The 25748-nt window shown below is 36.8% G+C and overlaps 1 protein-coding gene across 1 annotated transcript in view; it reads left to right on the top strand.

The window, feature by feature from the left end:
- Window positions 1-25748, top strand: part of MCTP1 (multiple C2 and transmembrane domain containing 1) — a gene marked incomplete at its 3' end in the record, with an annotated part of 281417 nt that overhangs the window by 133861 nt on the left and 121808 nt on the right. Inside the window, exons 6-8 of the mRNA XM_082337413.1 lie at window positions 5373-5411; window positions 18106-18276; window positions 19883-20013. Coding sequence (XP_082193539.1) covers window positions 5373-5411; window positions 18106-18276; window positions 19883-20013 — 341 coding nt within the window. The remainder of the gene's footprint in view (window positions 1-5372; window positions 5412-18105; window positions 18277-19882; window positions 20014-25748) is intronic.

Genomic DNA, 25748 nt, shown 5'->3' with positions numbered 1-25748 from the left:
TTCATCATACAGATAGGATAGCTACTGTGCCACTCGATGTTATCAGCTATTACGCAAAGAGCGCTCAAGAAAATCACAGGTGGGAAAGTGAAATTAAGACACTACGGTGTAATGTGTCTTTCATACGGGTATTTACTTGATGAATTCGCAGCTGAACGTCAAAAGTAATGGGAGCGCCATAGACTTGCTGGGTAGCAGCTTTTTTCACATCCAACTGACTGGTTGTAATAGTAGGAAAACTGGTTTTGTGCTATTATGCATTTCATTATTAGCTTTCTATTTAGTAAGCTCATCCTTTTAGTTTAGCTCAAGTGACCAATTTTTCTTACCATTCAAACTGTTCCATGGGACTTCATTCTGAAAATCCGCAAGATTCAGATTAAGATTCTGATTCCTAGTCTGAAGCTTTATATTTATTATTAGAAACCAGTCTTCCCAAGATGCGGTTCTCAGAGCAGTTCTAACAAAGTTGCAGTAAAATCAGAGCATTTGTGCCACAATGCAGGGAAGATGACCTACAAAATTACTGTTGAATTGCTATATATGAATGTGTTAGGGGTTTAATAATTCAAGGCACAATTATATTTTATTCAGTTACCACATGTAATTATTTATTTATTTATCAGATTTTATTTACTCTCTAAGGAGTAGATATATTACAAAATGTATCACTTCAATTAAACTGTCATCCTTGGTTATTTTTAAAAGGTCTTGTAACAATGAGGATAATTTTTATTTAATTTAATATGGTTGAGATCAATAAATTTTCAAATATTATGTTAGAGGATTGAGGCTAACTCTTGTCCATTCTGGAAATGTGCACCGTATAAAGTAGCAATTAAAGCAACTCCTACATTCCCAATCTGTATAGCATGCTGTTTGAATGATTACTGCTTCCCTTCTACTTTGATATCTCTATATAGGTAATAATTCAAATAGTAGTTGAAAAATTTAGATAAAAACCTGTGAGCACCTTTAAATATGCTTTAATGATTGCTGCGTGGAAGACATAGAAACACCGTCTCTTCACATCACATGCATTTTTTTCCTGAGCCGTTGCAAATTTTCTTAAATCCTGTTAGTTTGATATCCCTGTATGGCCTACATTTCAAAAATATGTTTTCTTCTGAATAAGTTTTGATTTGTTCAGGTGATAACTCTAAATTGCTTGCACATGTTGTCACATGTATAAATGGTGTAAAATGGTTAAATTATGAAGCTGAAGAATTCAGAAATTAACGGCTAGGAGTTAAATTTCAAGTACTTTAATTCCATATACTTAAAATGAAAGTGTTTATTAAGACCATTGGGGAAATAAAAGAGGAATATCTTCAACAAAAGAAGTGTTAGCTTTCCCACGTAGCCATGGAAGCAGCATTGTGTCTGATCCTGTATTTTGGGCAGCTCTATAGTCATAATCCAAATCCAGCCCTGTTGAACAAGACTTGCTGTTGTGACCTGTCCTTTGGTAACTTTGTGATGCGGATTAGACTTTCGAAGGAGATCCCTTCCTGAACTGGAGCAACTGAGAGTGTTTTGGAGGTCATGCATTGATGTACAGATGGGAAAGTCTTTTGACAATACATTGGTGTAGCTACAGGACAGGTCTTGTAGCAAAGCATTTTATTGGCATATCAAAGTAATGTAGCTGTATGTTACAGGAAGATGCATCCTGTCACACTGTGTAAGAAATATTGACACTGCTGAAGGGTAAGATACTCCAGTTGGAAGTTTGAAGTTAAATGGTACAGGACTGGGGGCCTTGTTGTGCATTGCCGCCTGTCTGTGACAGAGGCGTTACTACAAATGATTTAAAAAATAGGCAATCAGTTTGAAAGAGTAATAGTTTGTTTTGTTTTGGGTGGAACTGTCTTTTGTGAAGCCTTGAGGTGTGCCAAAGAGATGAGAGAGAGACTTGGTACACACAGGAATATCCTCTTATTTTTCTGAAAGAAATTCTGATGAAATGCAGATTTTCAGTGTGCTGACTGATGAGATATTCTTCAGAATTTGTAGCTGGAAGGTCCCATTTCCTAAGATCAAAAGAGATTACATCTTTGGATTCAGATATCAATTAAGAATATTAACATATGCATATGCTTGTGTAACTGTATGTAAAATTATATTACAGACTAGGAGAGGGGAGCATTTTTCTTTGAGTCCTGGTGGATTGTGAAGAAGAATGCTTAAGTAGCTTACAATTTGTGTAATTCCAGTAGAAGAATATCGGACATGGTTTCAGTTAAAGGAGATTCAGTATACTAGTTTCATAAATAAGAACATGCTTTTCTTGGAAGAAAAGACAGAAGTAGCCTGCAGTTATTGAATGTTAACATATGAGTGTGGGCACGTGAACAAATCAAAATTTCTAGGAAATCGTGTATGTAAGTATCTTTGCTTTTCGCAACCTAGTGCTTGTTCTAAAGGCATAGAAATGTGAACTTTTAAAGTAATAATCTTGTAATACCTCATTCAAACTATGTACGTGAATAGAAGTCCTATTATTTTCTTTGATAAATGAAGGCAATCTGATTTGTTCTGATTTTTGAACAATCATAAATTGTGAATCAAAATTGATAAATTAATTATTCTTATGCAACCATAAAAATATCTTTAGTATTCGTGAAAATTATAGTCTTTTTCCAGCCTAACACAACTAAGTTGCAGTAGCACTAGTTCCAATAATTCATTTGCATTTGCTCTGTTCTGTTAACAATACTTGTCCTTTAGATTAATCCAGCATTTTTAATTATTTTGCTTTGAAAGGACAGATAGCTTAGATAACTAGTGTAAACAAAGATTTGAAATAAAAAAGTGTAGAAAAAGTATGTATATATAAAAATGTTAAAACCTGTGAGCTCTAAAAAAATCTTATTATTTTTAACTCTTCTTTTAAAAAATAATGTTTCTGATGTACTTTCTGTATTTCTCATTAATTTCTCGTTTTGATGACCAGTTTAAAAGAAGTCAGAACTAGCAATGACTTGATTTTTTGCTTAGACCTGCTCCAGTGATATTTGTTTTGTTTCTTTAATTCAGACAGTATTCTATTAATATTTCCCTTTGGATGCACGTAGTGCTGTGCATGCCTGTGTGCCATTTGTAGTTGCATGCCTGCCAATTAAAAATGTGTACATGATGTCTGCAGATTCTGTGTTTGGTGGTGTAATCATCGGTGCTGTAGTGCATGTGAGTTTTTCTGGCTCTTTTCTCCAGCAGAGTTCAGTGGGCAGATTTCGTCACTGGAGAACTTGCAGAGTGACTGTGAGTTCATCAGAGCTGCATGTCTCCCATGTCTGCTCTACAACAGTTGTTTCCAACCTTGGTCTAACAGGCAACTCTCAGCTACAGGAAATGAGAAAGTTGGTAGCTTGATGAGAACTGTTGCCTTGGGGCCAGCAGAGATTGGGGACTACTGTTCCACCACTGCCAACAGCCTGAGTAGCATAGAAAATGGAAAAAAGGAAACATGAGTGCTACTTGGATGGTATTTAATGAGACTAAAATTCATGGCATTGTTTTTTCCTTAAATTATTTATCCCAAGTGATGCTTAATACTTTTTTGCTTCATATGAAGATATTAACAACATTAATATGCTGTCAGTTTGCTTGCTGTCTTAAATCTTACAATGCAATATTTTTTTTTTTTTTATTTGCCAGAGGGATAATAACAGCTTAGGAAAAAAAAGAATGACAGAGATGGACTCAGAGCATGGAATATTTTCAAATTAAATAGTTCCATGTAGATCATCCATCATAACCTGCCCTATGCTATATATTTGTTTTACTGGCTTCTAAGGATGGTTATGATGGCTTCAGCTTATCCTGCTACAGCTGGCAATGATGCTGATGCACTCAAGAAGTACAGTCATACGTTTCTGTAGCTACTACTCAAACTGAACTCTTCAGAATTGAAATAATATTTGATCCATAGTTAATTCAGCTGTTGGGCTGTATTCTCCTCCTTGCTCACAGCCTGGTCTGAAGCCCAGTGAAGCTGTTTGTGCTCTGACTTCTAGCTGTGTAGGATTCAGCAACGACGAGGAAGGGAGGAGCTGTGGTGTGTTGCAGGAGCTCAGAGGTCCTCTCCAGGGTGAGAATTATGTGCCTCTCCTATAAAAATGAGTTAAATGGCTTTCTCCAGCTTTATAAAACATTTAGTGTCTATCTGTATTTTCCAAAGCCACAGTGCTACAATTATCATTAACTTACCGCAGAGGCTTTAGGCTTTAACTGTCCATAGCAACTTAAGAATTTTCCTCAGCAGCTGGTTGTTTTTCTTCTCCCAAAAAACTGTGTCTATTTGAAAAGTTTCTGGATTGTTCAAAAATATAAACCCCACATATTTGCTCCTATTTGCATTTTTTCTCCATGTAATACCTTTATTTCTTAAAAAGGAAAATGTTTGCATTTCAAAATTTATTTCCATTATCTGAAAAAGGAAGTGTTTTTGCAATAGTTAATTAAAAAAAAAGTTGTTTTTTCATGACATAAAGAAAGTTTCAATAGAAGATAATGGCCTTTGATTTATTCTTGCTCAGTGTCAACAACAGGCTGTTATTAAGTTGTACAAATTAATTTCTCTGTATTTCCACAGAACTGCTTTAAGGAATAGTTCTGTTCACAGATAAATTGTCCATATCTGTCTTGACCAGTATGTCTCTTTTATTTAATGATTAACAATCTGTGCCTGTGGACACTTTGCCTTCCGGCATGTCAGGGCATTGTCTCTAGCAGTGCCAAGGTTTTACTGGTTATTTAGGTAATGGGATAGGGCTACTGCATTTGGGGTTTTTAAAAGAATCAAGGTATGAATTTTTTTCTATCCCATGTGCATAATTATCAAACAAAAGAGCTATTTTTATTGCAGTGAAACTAATTAGCAATGGTAACCTTACGGGTTTTGTAATAGATACATGTTGTCCAAGGAGCCTTTTGCAGGATTTCTCTTAGGTGGCTACACCTGTGAGCTAAACAGTAACATTCCAAAAAATTGGAGTACAGTAATATTAAAAAAAACTATCATTCAAGTATCAGTCAAAACTGAAGTTACTATCAGTAATGGCACATTTGTTTTTTTTTCATTTGCTTATGTAATTCTTTCTTCCTTCCTTTTATTTTTTAAACGATTTCACATAATGCATTGTGTCTGGAAATGAGTCGTTCACACCACCCAGAAAAGTAAGCCTGGGTGCGAACAGTGCTGCTAGTTGTCTGGATTTATTTCAGTCTTGTGTAGCTGTTGCTGGAGTGTACGTGTTGCTGCTTCAGTTGTAGTGGTGGTTAAATGTGGATTGTCCCGTTGGAGACAGTTGGCTTCCTTTTCTGTATTGCAGAGAAAAGGTAATTAAAATGCTCTATTTTATTTTCAGACAATGCTAATGAGGAAGAGTTGGAAAAGATCAAGTAAGGTAACTTTTAGCATGTGGTCTTCTGGCTTTTTTTTTTTTTTTTAGAAGAACTATGATGTTTTACCAAACATGCCATCTGGGACTGGAAACTTCTGGCACAGGGTTTATTCTCCTTCAAATTGTGTTTTAGTGACATTGCTTGTGTTTCATCAAATCAAAATCATGAAACAGTTGAGCTTTTAATGTAATCATTAAACCTCTCAATTTTGTTATAGCATTATAGCCTATCTTGAAGTCATCTAGTAACTTCATATAAGTGGCAAACACGTCCTGATTCTTCTTCTAAAACCTTTAATTTCTCATGTATAAAAAATTTCCATAAAGCTTACTTGTTAACAAAGAATTCATGCCAAAGGGTAACTTTAATTTTCCTATTACTTACTACTCTTATTGGTTAGAGTTTTTGTGTGTGGAAGTTTTCGGTGTGATGCTTCTCAAAGAGAAATTTCCCTGATTGCTGGACATGCACAGTTGGCAATCACAGCCAGGCTTTCCAAGAGCAGAGTGCTTAAGGAATCATTCTCGGTCTCTGCTTTATACAGCTCTTTAGATGCCTCTTCAGGAAAATTCAGTATCTGGCTTTTCTCCTCTTAGGAGTTGTGTGAGTGATAAAAAAGGAGCAATGTATGCTTTTTTTCACTACAGAAAGACTGGGAGTTTTACTGTAGTAGAATACAATTATTTTTTACCTTTTTCCTGTATGTGTCTCAAAAAAGATAAAGAAAATATGTATAGTTTCTCAGAAGTTTTCTGGCTACTCTTAGCTAATGCTGCCATGCTGATTTTGAGTTTTAAGCCTTCTTATTATTTGCATAATTAAAAATAGCATTAGAATTTCTGAAAGTCTTGAGCTGGTTTGGTAGATCTGTTTTTGTTTTTTTTTTTTTTGAGATATTATAATGTAAAGGTGTTAAAATTAGAAAAATGAAATAGCTATGTGGAGAGATTTCACTTATTTTGTAAAGCTGTTTACTTTTCTAGCATATCGATGCACAAATTTAAATAGAAGTTTATAATAAAGTGTTGTATATAGTGCTTGCTGACAAATATTTGCACTTTTTTTTAACCTTTAAAAAACAAGAGCAGGGTTCATAATTTTTTGGGTTATGCATGGGGTTTTCACACAGTTTGCTTCTGTGATACAGGACAGTACTCAATCTCTGTTGCCTTTTTGAAATCTGTGAAGCAAAGATACTTGGTGAAGTGATGATGTGTAGTATTTTGATTCTCATATGGTTTGCCTAACTTTTCCTGAAATATCCAAGATGCTCAAACTTCTGAAGAGTTAATGGAGAGCTGTGAGGATGGTGAAGGATACAGATGTTTTGCATCATGCAAGTGATGCGTTAACTCCTGATGTGCTTTTGTAAAACTAGTTTATTAAGAACTTTCCCATACTTCAGATTTCAAGTTGACACAGCTGTGAGCTTTGATAATCCTGAATGAATGGCACAACATGATAGTTGGGAATTCTTCAGAGCTGTTCAAGTGAATTATTTATCCATGTTCTCCTTTGTTACATTCATTTGATAACATTTCAGTAGTTGCCATTTTTGCAAAGGGGCATGTCAAAAGATTTGGCAAACAGCAAATGTATGAATTTAAATATTGCATTCTTCTACATTTATCTCAGCTGAAGTAATAATTTTACCTAGAGATGTAATGTATGTACAACATCTTACATGCACTGTTGTGTGTGTGATTTATATACAGAAGTATCTCAGTTAAACCACAGGAGCTCATTTGCCTTGTGGGGCTATTCCAGAGTTCCAAATCTTTGGTCTGCTGTCAGGAAAACAAATGAAAAAATCTTTTATTTACAAAGAATTCCTTCAAGAAATTGCTATTCTCTGGGGTGCAGGATGATCAATATTAAATAAGACATCAGTTGCAGATTTAAAAAAAAGTCTAGAAATGGGTGCTTAATGCTATTAGGTAATAGAGAAAGTGACCTAACTAAGATCCTTCTTCTTCAGGAAGTGTTTGTCTTACGCTCCTGAGAGCTGAGAAAAAAACAGAATATTAAAATTTTTTTAGACGTATCATTATAAAATTTCCTAAGCCTACTTTTTTAGCTCTCTAGAGTCTTTAAAATGGCACTTCTAGTAAATTAATTTCATTTTACAGATTATGACAGTATATTTTACTTTTTAAAATTCATGTACTTCAAGTCTAGCTTTTCTGTAAAAGGCGTAGCTTGAAGTTAAGATATAGCAGTGCAGACCACTGTGGCATTGCTTATGTTTGTGAACTGCATTGCTTGCACATAGTTCTTTGGACCTGTGTAGCAGCTGTGAAAAGAACGATAACTAATCTTCTCTACTACAGTATTACAGTATTCATGTAATTTCAAATAATTACTTTGGCCAAATTCTGAGTCTCTACTTCAAAAGCTGCTCCCCCTGTGCACCCTAAAAATGAAGTTAAGGTCTCATGAAAAACCCAGGTCAATACGGCTGTGCATTTTATCTATTTTGTGTGTAAACCAGTGTTTTCAAAGGCACTAGTGTTGTAAACATTTGTTAGTTGCATTTTTGCATCACCACTTTTGCTTTTGTTGTTAGGTTTTTTCCTTCTGTTACTGTTGTTTGTTTTTTGTTTTGGTTTGGGTTTTTTTTGTTTGTTTGTTTGGTTTTTTTACTTTTCCCTGTCGTGTTTGCTTTATTCCAGACATAATCTTGATCAAAATTCATGGGAGCTAGATCTTTCCCTGCACTGTCTAGGTCACAGGGAATACTAATCTTTCACTGAATCTAGCAAAAATGAAATTCAAACAATTTTGAAGTCGGAGCACTTATATGTTCTGTGAAAAGCAAAATCAAACTTCCTGTCTTCAGCGAAAGGAGACTCCCAGTGGATTATTTAAAAAAAAAACAAAGCTGTTTATTAAAAAACAAAACAAAACAAAACAAACAATGTCTGCTGGGAATTTACAATTTGCATTCAGTTTCAAATTGATTGTTTTCTTTCACCTGCCACAAGCTTTATATTGCGTTAAAGCAAACTGGTGGCCAATGACTACGATGTCACAGGTGGGCTGTTTGCTGCATGGTCTCAGGGAGGGAGCAGCCCCATTTCTACCTCTATGTCTGTTCGAAGATTCATTACACCTCAAGTAAAGGTGGAAGTGGATTATTCAGTTTCTTGCACTTTTTTGTGATCCAGGTGTTTTGTCAATAACCTCGATATGCCCATGCCTCAGTTCCTGTGGTTTAGAGTTTGGTTTGTTGGATATTCTGTGGGTTAGCTGACAAGTGCTACAGGAAAAAGACAGTGCTTGTAGGATCTGAATAATCAGTCATTCATTTAAGCCAAATACAGGATTTTTTAGCTTTGTTTTTCTTCTTAAAAAGCTATTGGAAAAATTTTGACCTGTGCAAAATGGCTTTCCGGTCAGTGTATGGATCTGACCTGTTCTGCTTCTGTGGTTCTCCATATCCACTGCAGTTTTCCCTTAGGGCAGATTTTCCTTTTTTCATTAATTCTGCTCCTGAAGGAGGAGACTTTCCTGATGGCTCTCCTTCTTTGGGTTGAAGGAAACAAACTTCCTGCTTCTCTCTTGCTTTCTAAACTGTCTGGATAACAGATCTAATTTGGTGAAACGGTTGTTGCAGTCTAGGTATAAAAGGATCATAGAAAAGCCTAAGGTTGCAAGAGAGGTGATTTATTACTAATAGTCAACACCGCTTCTGACAGTGAGATGAATAGTGCTAATTGGTGAAGTGATTTCCATTACAGAATCCTTGAGGTGAAAGCTTTCTGTGTGATGAGAAGTAAAGCATTGCTATTTCCAGCACAAGCCAGTGCAGACGAATTGGGAAGAGTTCTTTTCTCCTTTTTCCTCTAGTTATGAAAACAAGAAAAAATCAATTCTGACTTCTTATTTACTGATTCTCTGCAACACAGAGGCTTAATCAATAGCTGGGGAAAGGGTATGGGAAGGGAGCCTATTAAAATGTTGGCAGCATAAAGTCGAGATAGAAATGCACATATTGCTCCCTTTCTCCTTGTCATTTTTGTAGTGTTCAGTGCAGTGCTGTCAAAAATAATAGTAAAAAAAAGCCTAAAATTTTCTTAACCATTATTAAGCCTAAAGCTGATGACAGAGGAAAGAAGAGACTGTTTAAATGCACTATTTTTTCTCGTGTACGAAAATGATGTTCTCTTTAATGAAGTACTTCCTCCTCATTCTTCTCTTAGCTTCTAATGATGAAATTTCATTATTTTTCCCGTGCCTTTACTGCCAACATATTTAAAAGATAAAGTCTTACTGCGTCTAGCACTTTTTAATGTGAAGTAGAATTTAACTTTAAAATCAAAAGCATAAATACTAAACTTGAGGTCAATGAAGCTGTTTTTATAATTCAGCACTGATTTATATGTATATATAACATATATATAGACATTGGTATTTTTCAGTCAAAATCAAAACTTTCCCTTGATTATAGCTGGAAATGGGAAGAGCTTGCAATCTTCTTCTTTTTTTTTTTTTTTAAAGTGCTTTTAGTGCAAAATGTCAGGTATTTTATGGTTGTTGCCTACTTCTAGTAAGGATTGTCTTTGCAGATGGTGCTCCCCCAGAAAAGTTAATGTTACAGTTTTTAGATAAACACAGCTTGTATTTTTTTTAGACTTGTCAAGTAGTTCTACCTGCATTTGACAATTAATTGTTTGCATTAACTTAAGCAGAAGCCTTTCTTTGGACGCTCTCTCTCAAAGAGCACTTAATTTTATTTAGAGCAGGCAGACTTTTCTGTAAAGAATCTGAAGATACTAGTAAAAATTTTATGAAAAATCACCTGTTCCCTCTGTTGCTGTACAATTTGCTGTATGATTACAGGAGGTTAATTCAGAAAGGGGTGAGGGATAGTGGATTCAGGTGGTACTGTTTGCTTACAGGATAATCCACACAGAGCTTGCTTTGAAAGTTTTATCCTCACTGTGCTGAGTGGGAGAGATGTGGCAAAAAAATACAAGACAGAGAACTTGGGAAGATAACAGGAACGTCTCTGGAAGACAAGGCTGATCGCAAGGCAGGTATTGTCAGTGTCCAGGCCGAACCTCACTTCCTGGGATTTCAGGTGTCTGGCATATCTAAAAATCTACCTGTATGCAGGATAGGTGCAAAAAAGACAGAAAATAGGAATAACAGCCTGAAAAGTTGTCTTCGTACCCTAAAGTGGGAACAATGACGGCTAAACTGTGTTTGACAGGTGTTTGTTTAATCTGTCCTTAAAAATCTGCAGTGATGGATATTCTACAACCTCCCTAGAGAGTCGGTCCCAGTGCTTAACTATCATTTCCATTAAAGGCTGTTTTTTTTTCCCTAGTGTCTAACAGTATCTCCCATCGTGCAAATTAAGCTCATCTCTTCCCACAACACAGATGGATATGTTTTGTCACAGTGATTTGGGCACAATTTATATACACATTTTAGAGTGAGTCTGAAAAAGATGATCCTTTGAAATATATATGTGTGTATATATATGTACTTATGCAGAGGGAAGTTTTGGGGTGCTCAAATACTAACAATTAGGAGCGCGTAAGAGGAAGCAGAACAGTGGTATTTGGAATGAAGTTTTACCGTGAGCAGAAAACAGGTCAGAATGAATAGTGACAAGATGGGAGAAATTAACAAGTCTGGTGGGTTGACCCCAGCCAGCACAAACCCTTGATGCCGTGCAAGCACTGATCAGCAATAGCCAAAATGTTGCTGTATTATCAACACTGGTTTAGCTACAAATGCAAAGCACAGCACTGTACGGGCTGCCATGAGGAAAGTGACCTCCATCCCAGCCAGATCCAGTACAAGGCCAGGTGAAGCTACGTGGTCAGACTGGTTTGCTAACAACGATTGCTGTATGTTCACTCACTGATAGTGTAGAGCATGGAGGAAGCCTCTTTATAAGGACAGGGACTGCACTAGCAATTGCAGATACTTTATATGTCTCTCAGCTTCTGCTGTAACATAGAGGGACTTTACACAATGTGGATTTATTAGCCATTCCCAGAGAAAAGCAATGTGACAGATAAATGTATTTTGCTTTCATCTGAGAACCTACATAGGCTTCATTGTGCTTGTAGTCCTGTAGGACAACAAAGTACACTGTCTAAGGTAAGAGCACTGAGGTCTGACACCTGCTGAGAAGTTCTGGTAGTTTATATAGGGCATGTAGGGTGTGCTACACAGGTAAGCAAAGTATCCATTTTTACTCAATAATTGAGAGGAAGGTGCAGCACCTGAGTCTTCTTTTCCTAAGCTGCCAGGATGGAAGACATTTGGAAATTAAGGTTGGTTTGGTCAATTGTCAACATCTTCTCTTTCTGCTTGCTTACTTTACAAGGCTGGAGTATGCGAGTGACCACGCTGTCTCAGTATTAATTTCATCTTCCAAACTGAAGATGAGAAAGTGTTGGTGTAATTTTTGCCTCATTGGCAACAGTTGTCCTCCCTGGTTGTGAACTTGCGTGGGAACCCTGGTATCTCCTGTGTTCACTAGACAGGGTACTGATGAGTTAGGGGTCCTATAGACACTCATAGGAGGATAGGTCACCAAAAGCCATAATACTGGCTGACCAGGTAGTTTATATTCCTTGGTTTTGTTCAAAGTTCTGACAAAATGGGCATGTTCTCACACAGAGGTTTGATTTTCTCTGAACAACATTTCCTGATGGTAAGTTGTTTATCCTGAAAATTTTTTATTGGCTCCGCTAGAGGGTGAGTGAGGTGCTATCCCATATAAATAGTTTATTTCAATAGATCCTACGCTCATGGAGATCTAACTAGTACACTCACTGCCTCTATTCACAATTTGTATACGAAGAAATAAGATTAGCTCATGTTTTCCTTAAGCAAAGGTATTTGAATAGACAGTACCTTTTAGCCAAAGCATACCGAGAGAGAGCTCTGTCAGAAATGTTCATTTTACTGAAAATTATTTTCATCTGATTAAGGGTCTGCTCTTGCCCTTTTCACCTCTGTGGGAGAATTGCCATTAAATTGAGTTCAAACATGATCAGACCCCACGTTCAACTTGCTACATTAATGACACATTAAGAAAACACCAGAAAAACCTTTTGAGTGCTTTAATTTAAGGACAAACAGAGGAACAAGTGGTTTGGCATCATTAGCCAAACATAGTAGAGGAAAAGGTTTTTAATAATTATCTGCTATGCCCTATCAAGTCACAATATTCCAGTAAAATCTGGAGGAAAAGATAAGATGTCACCTTCTCTTCTTTTATACCTTCTCTTCTGTTTCGTGTTATCAATGATAAGTTTAGAACTGGGAATACTAGAATGCGCTGAAATGTAATAATACTCTTAATTTATACTACTACTATGTGATGAGCTGTTTCAGTGTGACTTTGATCAATTGGAACCAAAGGTTCATTCTTCCTAGAAATGAAGATAAATTAGGCTGGGTTGCAACAGGTTATGTATAAACTAAGAGTGAAAATATGTTATCATCCCAAAGTCATAACTGAGAAGCTACTTGTGATCGGTGATAAGAGTGTATTTACTGCCTAAAGCAAGCGAATGAAGTGATGTTTAATTTGCATTTAGTTAACTATTTTTTCTTTCATTCAGCTTTAGAAAATTTTGCATATACTTTTAAAAGGAAAAATAAATTTATGAAAATCTTAAACAAAGATGAATTTCAAAATGTAAGGCTTTCAGCTCCTAACTGCTCACTGTTTTTTACGTTTATTTTAGAAACTTTTCTAAAAATATGTGCATTCCAGTTGCACAAACTAAAGTGCCAAAAACTATGGCCTTATTAACTGGTGCTTTTATGCCCAACTCAAAATATTGAGTTTATGTGACTCCTGATTTTCCTTTTCCTAATATCAAAAGCCTTATGAAGCACTTTTTTCTGTTTTAAAATGGAAACAACTGCTTTTCCACTGGAATGAAATGCCTCTTGAGTGGAGAATAAAAAGGGCAATAGCAAATCACATTCTAAAGATTGCAAAGACAAGCAGAATCATAGAGTTGTATGATATTTCTTAATTGAAGAAGTTTGCAATCAGTTCGATCTTTCAACCAGAATCTTTCAAGCAAAACTCTGTGGAATTTCAGAATAGAAGGTAGAATTACTGGGTTTGGGTTTTTAAGAAGAACCTTTTAAGATTGAGAAAATACTTGCTTTTGTAAGCCATGGGGTTCTAGGTGTCAATTTATCAGATGTAAATGGTGCTTGATGGAAAGCTACTAAATAATGGAATAGAAGTAAAAAACGTCAGAATAGATACACTTGTCTGTTAGACATCTGGTTATAAAAATTATGCAAATATTTGGTGAGGCTTATACTTGCATTACTTATATGTGAGTGATAACAGCTGATATGGTTAACAATCAAAACAGCAGAGTAGCATTTTAGTGTGGGTTTTCTGCAATTCTGAAAGCACAGGGAGTTTCTGTCAAGTCTGAGTGGCCACGGTCCTTCTGTGTGTCACATTCACGTCAGTGTGAGGACCATGGCGGCACTGGTCATCCCAGGCAATAACAGCATCATCAGGAGACCTGCTAACTTTCACATATTGCAACCATAGTTTCCAAGAGGGGTTGCTGGGAGGAAGACAAGGGTGAAGGTTAGGATTGTACTGACATAGCCTCTCTGACATCTGCCGGCACACCGTTGTCTTGTATAAATATTTCCACCCTTTTCCAGAAAATGCAAGTCATAGTGAGTGCTTAATAGAGTCACAGCCTTCACCATATTACACCTGAGCTGGGTCCAGCAAGTGCACTTAAGTAGAATGCACAATTGTTGGATTTAGCAAACCACAAAAATGTGTGAAACGCTGCAGAAGTATCAGCTCTTATTACAAATATTGTAGTGTCACCACAAGATTGCTACTACAGTGACAATATCTGGTTGTTAGAGCAAACATCCTAAACCAGATTTAACACGGCAGTCATACTGAAAACACACAGAGTATAGGGCAGTGTAAATTCCTCAACTACAGAAATTTAGATTAGCTTTACCTAGAATTAAAATATCCTAAAATGTAAAATATACTTGATAATAACTTAAGGTAAATGTTCTTTCATATTGCAGTAACTATCGTTAGTAGTCCATTTATAAAACTTGCTTAGTCACAACAAGGAAGTATTAAGAAGGGATCATCATGATCCCATTGAAGGCATTTTTGTAGCTCAGTGTCGGTTAGATGTGGCCTGAGACCTTGACCTTGCTTCTTTCCAAATTGTGGCATTATATATACAGTTTAGCCGGTTTCAGATGGAATATTATGAAATATATAACTTTCCATCTGTTCCCAGAGAAATTAAAAGCTGTGCAGTTTCTTCATGTTTTTGTCTGTTTGTGGCAGAAGAGTGAAGCCAGAATGCAAAATGCATTACCTGTTTTTTGTGAGAAATAAGTTATCTAAGAATTAGAATTAGTCTGGAGAAATATTCCTTCATAGGAGAAACTTGGAAAGATCTGCGCTCATTTCTTTATTTTACTCTCCCAGTTTCCCTTCTGACTTTGTAACTAACTCACTGTGGACTGGATTACAGAAGGTTGCTTAGATACCTAAAAATGTCCCTAGAAATGAAGTACCTGTCTCGCACTGTGAAATTAACTTCATAAGGGGAGAACTCTACAACGTGAAATCAGTTTTATTTTCCCATTTTTTCATCTACTAGCTTTTTGTCAAATTTGACTTGAAATCTAAGAATTCGTATTTATTTATTTTACTTCCTACAAGAAAGACTATATGAAATTAGAGATTATGTCAGTATCTGTAATTTCTGAGGATAAGGATGACTTTGGCTGGAAGGAAGGCGTGTTTTGGAGGTCTGTTCAGATGCTGTTCAATTTCACTTGGAAACAAGAAAAATACCAGTTGGAAGTTATTCTTTCTGGAGAAGACCACACAGCCTCTGCCTTTCACATCCAGGGAATCTCAATAGCTTTAGATCCAGCTACTGTACCCTGACTCTTTCAGTATGTCTCCCTTTTGCTGTTCCATGGATTTGTGTGTCACCAATATAGACAGGGAGAAAAGAGCACCGCTGTGGTCCAAATTCCCTGCCTTGAGGAAGAAACAGCCACAACCAGCCCACACCACTTTATTTTTAGCAGCTGGCTGCTTTACTTCCAGCAGATTGAGAGAGAGACTCGGCAGCTTCACTATCGGTCAACATGCCACTGGGCTCCACAAGGTGCTTCGCGAGTCGCAGACTGTGAGATCTGGCTCTGTCCCAAAAGGGCTTTCCCCAGCAAAATATTCTTGTTCTCAGGGTTTCTGCCTGACTCTTGTAAACTCCTGTCTGACCCATCTGTCATTTTACGCTCTCTGCGTGGTCATTTAGATGTTGCCCTGCCACCTTGTATGTAAATTACCTCTGTTGATGAAACTCCCTACTGGTCATAAAAAATCAGAGTGTTTTATATGGTGGCAGCTGCTCTAATGCAGCAAATTATTTTAAGAGCCATTAAAAATATGGAATTTAGATCAAGTATACTCTCCAAATGATTCACCATCTCATTTGTGATTAGTGAAGTAGAGAGCTATGCAGTTATGCTTAAGCTTTACTTTTTAGAAGAGTTGTAAATGCAAACTCATGATAGTATTCTGGAAATCATTTGTATTCCCACTCAACTCTTAAAAAAAATGCCAACAACTGTATTCTTTGCCAAAATAAGTCTCAACTAACCACTGCTTCTATCCCAGTATGAAATACCTTCCTAAATGTGCCTTGTCTCTTCTTCTTTCTGTATCTGTCATCACTTTATGTTCAGGGCAGAGTCAGTTTTGGTTATTTAGTATTCAGTCTTCCTTTTGCTCTAAAACGTTCTAAGAAACTGGAACAAGAAAAAAAACAACTACAACTTCTTCAAAAGGTAATGTTGATTGTATACCCCCAACGAAAGGATTATTTGTGCTGAGAAAAAATGTATGACGTTTAATAATGTTCCCATGTTGTAAATGAAATCTCTTCTGACAATTGAGTTTCCCAGCTGTGCCCTAACTTTTGTAGAGTTTCTGATTTCTGGTGCCCCACTGCTCCTTCATGTCACAGGTTAAATGAAAGGTTATTCCACTTCTCAGCTGAAGTCTGCAGTTCCTTGTTTGCCTTCAGAAAAACAGTAAGTTTCTGAGAAGTTTCTCTGCAGTCAAATCCTTCACCTCAGGAAGAGAAATCTTTAATAAATATAGTGAGATATTTTGGGAGTGACCATACTGCTTGGAATGAACAGCCATTAGAAAATATAAATACGTGCCAATATGATATCTGAAATACTGCTAAAAGCATGTTATTCGTATTTGTTCCAACCCCAGTGGCCCCAGTCCTCATGTATAACACTTCCCTCTGGAGCCTGGTGAATGCAGAATCTACTGTAATCTTCTCTGGGTAATCTTCTCTGGTAATCTTCTCTGGGTATCTTCTGGTAATCTTCTCTGGGTAATGAAGTAAAATTCCTGCCCTGGGCACTTGTGTAGCTGTAACCATCCAGCTGTGTTTACCCTCTGAAAGACTCAAACCAAATTTGCATGGAAAACCTCTAACAGAGATACTGGAGGTGTGCAAGTGATGAAGCCAACCCTGCAACCCTCCATGTATGGAGCCCATAAAGCCTTTGTCACTCAAACTACACTGCACAACAAAGAAAATCAATACATTTGATATATGTACAGCTGGGTATACATGCAGACTTGCTTTTTTTGATTCCTAGAAAGAATAATTTGTGAGTTTAAATATTGTTTAGGTATCTAGTATTCCAATTTTAGATAAGGTAACCTTGAATGAATACAAGGATGAAAGGGAGAGCCTTTGGCAGCCTTGCTCCTCAGATGCACCTGAGACACGTTTGCCTACCTGAGGCATGCAAAGGTGATTTCCCAGTTCTGGAGCCACCTTGACAGTACCTTGTACCCCCTATAGCTCAGAGCAAGCTGGAGCTGATCTTAAGTTACTCAAATCTATAACCACCTGCTCTCCTGCCCCCAGTGGAGTTCATTGATGAATGCAGTGGCCACCTGGTTTGTGTGGGTGCATGTGAATTTTCTTTTAGCCCCCAAAGTCAGCAGCTGAGGGTTCACAGTCCACAAATTTCTGCCCGGTTCCAATCAGAGGTTCTGCAACGTGTTGTTTTGAAACTCTTGAACTACTGTGTTGGTATTTAATTCAGTTTTCCCTGCTGTTTTCTGAGAATACCACATCATTTTAGAGGCTGAGATAGTTGTCATGTGCACAGGAGTTTATTGACATATTTTTCTGTGGTCCATGCTTCTCATGGTGGGTTTATATTATTTTAATGGAAGTTTCATTTTCCTGCTGTTTTTTATGTTTATTTTAGTGGTTGTTCAAGTTCATTCAATCATATGCTACTAATACAAGAGACTTTGTAACATTTGTTTGTAATGTTGTTAGTTCTATCTGCAGAGTGAGAAGCGAAGCAGGAAAAAATGCTTATTTTTTTCTGTTCTGAACATTTCCTTAAGTAGCATTTGTTCTGCTTGCTTCTGCAAAAACAGATACTACCTGCGTATTTGTCACTGTTGTGTTTCTGTCCAAGTAATTCTTTGTAATGTAGTTTACATATATACTGTAAAATAACTTCAAAATGGCTTAAGATGGTTGTTTCACATTCATGGTTACATAAAACTGAACATTAAAATGCAGGGGAAATGTTTGGTATTGTTTTAACTAAATCTGTGTTTTTATTTCCTTAAAGTTTCAGACGCAGAGCTTACGTCTCTCAGACCTGCACCGAAAATCTCAGCTGTGGAGAGGGATAGTTAGTGTTACCTTAATAGAAGGTCGTGAACTTAAGGCTATGGATGCAAATGGGCTAAGTGATCCTTATGTGAAGTTCCGGTTGGGGCATCAGAAGTACAAGAGCAAGGTAATTTTAACTGTGACCTAAAATGCACATTGGCTGTGTTTGAAATGTTTTGTTCCTGTTTGTGTTTTTTTGGCTTGCATGACTATTTATATAGTGAAGAAGATTTATTGTTGTATTAACAAGCTGTCAGAGCACCTGGAGCTTTGTTTAGATGTTTCTTTTTATTTCATTATAAGCCAAAATAATACTAGATGGGGAAAAACGTAGCACTGAAAAATGCGGGGTGGCAGGGAGGCACACCTGATTTTCCATACAGGTTGTGTTGGCTTTTATTTCCTGTTCAGGTCATTCATGGCAAGGGAGAGATGTCGAGTGATTCTGACAAGTGGATACCACCTTTGTGCCTTTGTGGCTTGATTCTTTCTGTGGTCTTATCCTCAAACCATGTAATGCTTGTAATCTCACTTTCCTCATTGTGTCCTTACAGCAAGTTTCATTGAAGTTTTGTATATGTATGACCTTAACAGGCAGGGATGATTGATCAGTGAGAAAACGATGGTGGAAACTTGCTTGGCTTTCTTGCTATTATTTTTTATTTCCCTATTTGATCTCTATTGGTTTGAAAATGGGTGTTTATAGAAGATGCTGGGACCGCTAATGACACACATGACCTTCCTCTCTCAGTGGCCATGACAGCCCATGTGGTTTTCACAGCCAGATGAAGGGCAAAGTGAGGAAGAGGCCAGGAGCATTTAGGTGCCACATTTGCAGACCTGTGAGCCCACCTTAGGGCCTCTTAATCTGAAATCAGAAGAAATCAAATTTCATGCTTTTGTGACTTTAAAAATTTTCATAGCATTTCTGTGTTTTAATCCACTCTGATTTTTCCATATTTTCAAGCCAGTGGAACTGGTGGATGTAGAAAGTAGCAATTGCATCATAGGGAGGGTACTAGGCAGTTACCATTCTTGCTCAGGACAGGTGTGACTACTGTGACTACTGCTTTTGCATTGTGATAGAAAAATGTGCAGGCTTTCTGTTCTGCAGAGCATGGTCAGAAGTACATGGACTGAAGTCCACTGAAGTTACTTCTTTTGTTAGAAGTAACTGGACTGAAAATGATTGAGGAAGCTACTTTGATCCTTGCAAAGGAAAGGAAGTAAAATACAGTTTTAAAAAATAAAGAAGTATTATTCCATAAAAAGTAAACCATAGTATCATCTTTCTCCCAGTATTACTGCAGCTGGGGAAAGAGGACATGATAAAATTGTTTCTGTTTAAATACTTACAGTCACCATCTACTTGTCATTGCAGGTGCTTTGTTTTACTTCAGGCTCAGACACATAACTTAGCAGCTAACTGCCACTCAAGAGAGGGCACAGTTATTCTACAGAAAAATGGATCCATTCCCAGGGAAAATCCTTTGTTCAGGAGGCTTTTGAAAGTGACAGGTTGCAGGATTTTGGAGGTTGGTGTTGTGTCAGAGAGGCATGAGAGAACTGGCCCGTGGTCTTCTCTAATCACTATTTTTTAATTCTCACTGCTTAAGTTACATATATTGCAAATAGAAAAAACTTCCTGAACAGACTCTAAAGATCAAATTTACAATTCAAGAACGTGTATGCCTGCAAAATGCAGCATGACTTTCTTTTTGCTCTCTTTTCAGATTGTGCCAAAAACTCTGAATCCTCAGTGGAGGGAGCAGTTTGACTTTCATCTCTATGAAGAACGAGGTGGAATTATTGATATTACCGTGTGGGACAAAGATGCTGGCAAAAAAGATGATTTTATTGGCAGGTCTGTGCAATTACAGCCTTCTTGTTCCTTGGGGATGAGAGCATATGATTAAAATGAGCCTTGCCATTGAAACTATTTTTTATGACTGTTTGTTCTTGCGTTTTTTTTTTTTTTAAAAGGTGGAGGAGGATTTTTTACAAAGTATCAGTTTGCTGCATTGATGTAATTCTTTACTTTGATGGTGTAAAATAATTTTTGTTGACCAGTAGGTGGCAGCTTTTACCAATTGATAGACTTAAGTTTTCCAAAATAAAAATCCTAAGTGTAGAGCAATAATCAAGATGCAGGAGGTTCCATACGGCAACGTCTGGCTTGGAGGAGAAATAACTCTTGTGACTTGTAGTAGGCACGTAAGACCAAAATTATGTACTTATTTTTTAATCTGTTTGGTAAACGAAATGAGAGTCTTGGACTACACGCAGCTTTTGGGGCAAAGAAATAAGATCATGCACCTAATTTGTTTGCAGGAGAAGTGAATCTTTGGGATCTCTCTTAGAGTTCAAGAAATGGTATGAATTTGTGTGGTTATGTTCCATTTTACTATGTAGGAAGAAGAAAGATGCTCATGTTCTTTAACAATGGCATTAACTGTTAGCTAACAGGGGAAAAAACTGTCTTGTGCTTATAGATACTGTACAAAGTCGGTGCTGTTTTGAAAGCTGAGATATTTGTTTACATCATACTTTAATTGATATCCATACATTCATAATAATAGTAATTATTATTAATCCTACATATTTTGATTGATTGTTAGAATATTGTTTGTAGGTGCTTTCACTAGGATATTGATACTATTAACTAGTAGAATTACTTTTTTGGTGGTTAAAATCAGGAATGGAAATCCCACAGACTGAGCAATGTACTTTTGATGTCAATGTGGTTATGTTTCTACTAACCTTTTCCTCCCTCTCATTCCGCTTAGGGTAATGGCTTTCTTTATGAAATTAAATCAGTCGGATAATATTCTGTGTTTATTTCCTACCATAAATTGTGCGAACTCAGAATACATACAGAGTCTGTGACAAGCAAACAGCTTTAATATCAGACAAAACCACTTTTAAAAAGTGTGCACAGTAGCATTTTATTTTATGTAATGAAACCCTATGGATGGAGTGATATGTTTATGCTTGAAGTTTACATTGTATTTTTTTCCCTTGCTTGATTTCGGTCGGCACATATGGTAACAACAACTATTTTTCTGAAGTAACGTAATAATTTAGTCCTATGACAACATGTGATATACCTTGGGAAATTATTCCTGTTTTCTGCTTAACGTGAACTTTATGCAAAAGATGGTGAGATTCTGAGTTTTCACGAGTGATTTTTCAGAACACTGTCATCAAAGCACTTAAGTTGTTACTGTTACCAGTAATTATAAAGTCTTTCTAAGAGCATTGCATAAAATAAAAGGCACCATTTTTGCTCCAAGGCACTTGAAACCTAAATAAGAATGTGATAGAGAAATTAGGGAAGGAAAATCAGTAACTTCAAACATGTGAGCTGCTTAGGTTGCTTTTCAGATACCTAAAAAAGTTGTACGTCTTAAGCATGCATCTATTTCTTCTTAGTTACTGCATGCTATTATGTGAGTAACAAATGATTTCTACATTTTATTTAGGCCCAAAAAGTTTGATAGCATGAGAAATCTTCTCTCTAAGAAGAACGCTTGAAGCTTTTAGCATTTTTCAGTGGGAGAAGCTTTTTTTGTTTTCTTTTCTATCATTTCCCTAAATAGATGTAATTCTTATATACCAAAAAAAGATGCTCCTTGGGTAAAGCTAATCTTAAGCAGTATATAACTGGTTTTAACAAAATCAGTGGTATTTTTCCTGAAATCTTGCTGCTCTTGATTTTTGTGACCTGTCTGCTGTCAGTGTATGCATAATCCCTCTTCAGTTTGTCCTTTCAGATGCTCTCATTTCACCTTCTGTTGGTACCTTATCTCTGGATAATGCAACCTGCAAACAAATTCCTCTCCATGAAGATTTCCATGAAAAACTTTGTCATTTGTCAAGCTCAATCTGAATACAAAAATAGGTCTTAATATTCCCCCTCCCTGGTACTCTTTTGCAGTCACTGTGGATAAAAATCACTGGCACCTGACAGCTCCACTTTACATTGACCTCTCTCTTCCAGTTTCTCCTTTCAAGGCTGCCTCTAAAAGCTGTAAATACTTTGGTACAGACACTACGGACTTGCTCTGTGTATGTGTGTGATGTGCTACATGTATATTAATTTTGTAAAGCGCGACCGAGTCGTGCTCTGTGACTAAAGCTCTGTGGCTTTCAAGGCACATGTAGTACATTGAGTGTTTTGATTCAGGTTCCAGGAAAAGTGATAATGAGGCTGTGGGAGGGAAACAAAAGACTTCCTGGTAGTATTCTAGCATTGCTCAGTGATGGAGAGTAATCCTTTTCATCTTACTGTGATCTTCCGACTTTCTTGAGTAATGCTCAAGCAGCAGGTGCTTTGTTATATAGCAATATTTTTATTAAATGCAAATGAAACCAATTATTTCTTGAAGATGTCCTCCCTGGCCAAGGTATGGTTAGGGAGACTGAGAGTGAAGAGATCCTATTCATTGAGGGAAACAGCAGACCAAATTGAGAAAACAGAAGAAAAAGTTCGTTGAAGGAGCAGTCCTCACCTGTCATCCACAGTGTTGTTTTTTTTGTCCTCCGTATTCATCTGCTTGCAGAGCACATGTTGAGGTCAGCAGAAGCTCCCGTGCAAAATAGGTGTTATCGAGCTGCTTTGCCAGGGGATCTTTTTGAAGAGTACCATCCCTAAAACTGGTTCAGCATTTCCAAACAGATCTGGCTGTGGGAGAACAGGGTCGCCGGGTGGAAGGTTGAAGGGAGAAACTCCAGGTCCTTCCTGGAAAACAGCATAGGAAGCCCCCTTGATTTGAAGTGTTCTTTCTGTGCTAAACTCTGTAACTGCAAATTTTATTCCAAAGCAGAACATCATAACTTCTTCTGCAATGATACTCTGTCTCAGCTATACTTCAGTGAAATAAAAGAAGTTGGAAATTGCGAACCTAGACTTCTGTGGGCCCTGCGTGTATCATCATAGTCATTAGGCTGCAGCACGTTAAGGGCCAGGATGAAGCTGGGAATGTGACAAGGTGGTGATGGCATGCGTGCTCAGACTGAGAGGGCTTGGGCTTGCGATGCTTTTTTGAAGGCAGAAAGATGAAGGAAAGATGTTCGAGAAGGCTGAAGACATGGAAGTGAGATTCTGGCTTTGGGACAGCTTGACAGGAGGAGGATGGAATGGAAGGGGTGGATTGTAAGAGGGAGAAAGGTATTAAGAGGGTGCGAGTGACAGCATGGCATCCTAATTCAGAGAAGGAGAAAGATACATCTGTCACAGAACTAGCATAAAGCTCCGGTTTCATCTTAGTGCCCAGGCATGTTCAGCATGGCAATTCCTGAAATGAGATGCTGACTGATTGATTTCCATTCTTAACTCTGAGCATTACGTGTTTGTAAAATTCGTTTGAGTCTCAGTTGTGTGCATTCTCCATCACAGTTTAAAGGATGTAGCAACTTGTGAACCTCCATCTTAGAATATCCTAAAAAACCTAAATCGTAGAACAGTTTCAATGTTTCTTTTGGTATTTCAAAAGCCTGGAAAAAGACCTCATACAAAAGCTTAGAGGAAAATATATTTCCAACCATATGCTGATTTGTATGAGGAAACACTGGCTTGACCAGAACTGAGATTCATCATGCAGGAGATTAAGTTCTGGCATTCTTCTGAATATCATTTAAAAAAAAAAAATTCCAGGACCAAAGACATGAGGTCTAGAAGTTCTTTTTTTTGGAAAGCAACAGCAGCTAAAGCCACAGGGGCAGCCTTCTTCCATTCAAATAAGCATGTGGACTTGTATGAGCAGTATTAGTCATTGCTCCATCTGATAAGTAGAAATACATATGTATGTATGTATATTGTTCAGTTTGAGTACATTTAATATTTACATTTTTTTGCTATGAGTAAATCATTTCTCTTCTATATTGAGTCAATATACTCCTGTGATTAAAAACATACACTGCAGTAAGTTTATGTAGGTAACATTAAGATCAAAATGAAGGTGAAATGATTTTAATCTTCATGTAATTATTTAACTTTCTTATCATCTGCGTTTTTGAAGGCGATCCTGTCACCTTTACGATAATCAGCTAATAAATCCTCATGATTGTTACACCTTTATGCATAGCAGTAATCTGAACAAATTGGCTGCTGACAGCTGCAATAAATTGCCAAGAATGAGTGCTGTCAGAGAACAAGTTGTTTCTGTGAACATACAGGATAAGTAAATCCCATGTCATGCAGTTTTATTCAGCTGAAGTTATTTGCAATCCAGTACGGCAGGATTTATAGCATTATTTATTGGTATGAAAAACGCATGTTTATCTTTAAAATGACATTGACTTTTACTCATATTTTGTGCCAGGAAATTACTGTTGACCTCATCTATATCTATTTTCATCAGTATTTAGAGATGCTACTATCTTTCCCATTTTATGCAAATTAAGAACAAAAGACCTTGTGTATAGTGTATTCATTAAAGCTAGGTATTAATTTTTACCTGTAGAAAACAGAAACATCCCATAATCTCTCTGAATATTGTCATGAAAATTCAGATCAATTTTGTGTGTGTATGTGTGTATGGATACACACCATATAATGGATGTTATGAAATACAAAAGTTAAAATATTGAAATTAAGTATTTAGGTTTTCAACACCTAATCTGTTATGTCTTGTCTTGTCTGTTTATTTTTTTCATAGTAATGAAGTCATAGAGGGTTTTTTGGGTGCACATAAATACAAGCAATATATGACCTGAATATGATCTGAAAGCACAGGGATACACTACTCAAAGTTGTAAAATGAAGTGGGATTTTTATATAAAATGTTTGTGTCTTTTTCATTTTTATTTTTTTCCACTGAAATTTACGTAATTTCACTATGGGAGACTGAACGTTATCAGAGAGAACTGAGTGGTGCTGTAAAGCTGTGTATGGGTACTCCAACATGCATATAAAGTTGAGTGAAGGACGCTAAATATGCTACTGCTAACGTTTCTTCCCAGATTTTTTCCTAGAGATGTTGTGGAGACTGAGATTTACATTAAAATACTGGCAATTTTCTTTTTTTGAATAGTAGATGTGAAAGTCTGTGTTAAGGTCGAAATTGATGAATCTTGAAGTTTTCTCGATATTGCAAAACTGTAGAGAGACAAAATGGGTTCTCCTGGAACTGTAAATAGTACTTTATTATGCTGGTCTTTCAAATATTTTCTTCCTGTGGTGGTCTGAAAATTTCTGCATGTTGAAGTAACTTCGGAAGGATGTATTATTTTCAAAGTTTAAACATAATGGTCAATATGCTATTGTAATTTGAGTTTTGAACTGTGTGTGCATGTGAATTACACAGCCATTCTGTGCAAACACAGACAAGCGCACAACCAACAGACTGTGTGTATAATAGTTTGTTGATTATACATGATGACTAAAGTTAAATTATTGCAGATGCATTTCTCTACGTAAAATGAAGGTTTTTCCTGAAGCATTAAAATCTAAAAATGCTGCTGGCAGGCCTGCCCTTGACAAATCCTGAGATGTGCTGAGCCGTCTCTATTTCTGATTGTTGTCAAAGGGAGTTAGATGTAAATACTGCATCTCAAAATTTGGCCTTCAGGTATTCCACACCCTATTTATTACTCTCT

Source organism: Platalea leucorodia (assembly GCF_965183815.1).
Source record: "Platalea leucorodia genome assembly, chromosome: Z".
NCBI classification, from domain to species: Eukaryota; Metazoa; Chordata; class Aves; order Pelecaniformes; family Threskiornithidae; genus Platalea; species Platalea leucorodia.
This window is presented reverse-complemented; position numbering and strand designations above follow the sequence as displayed.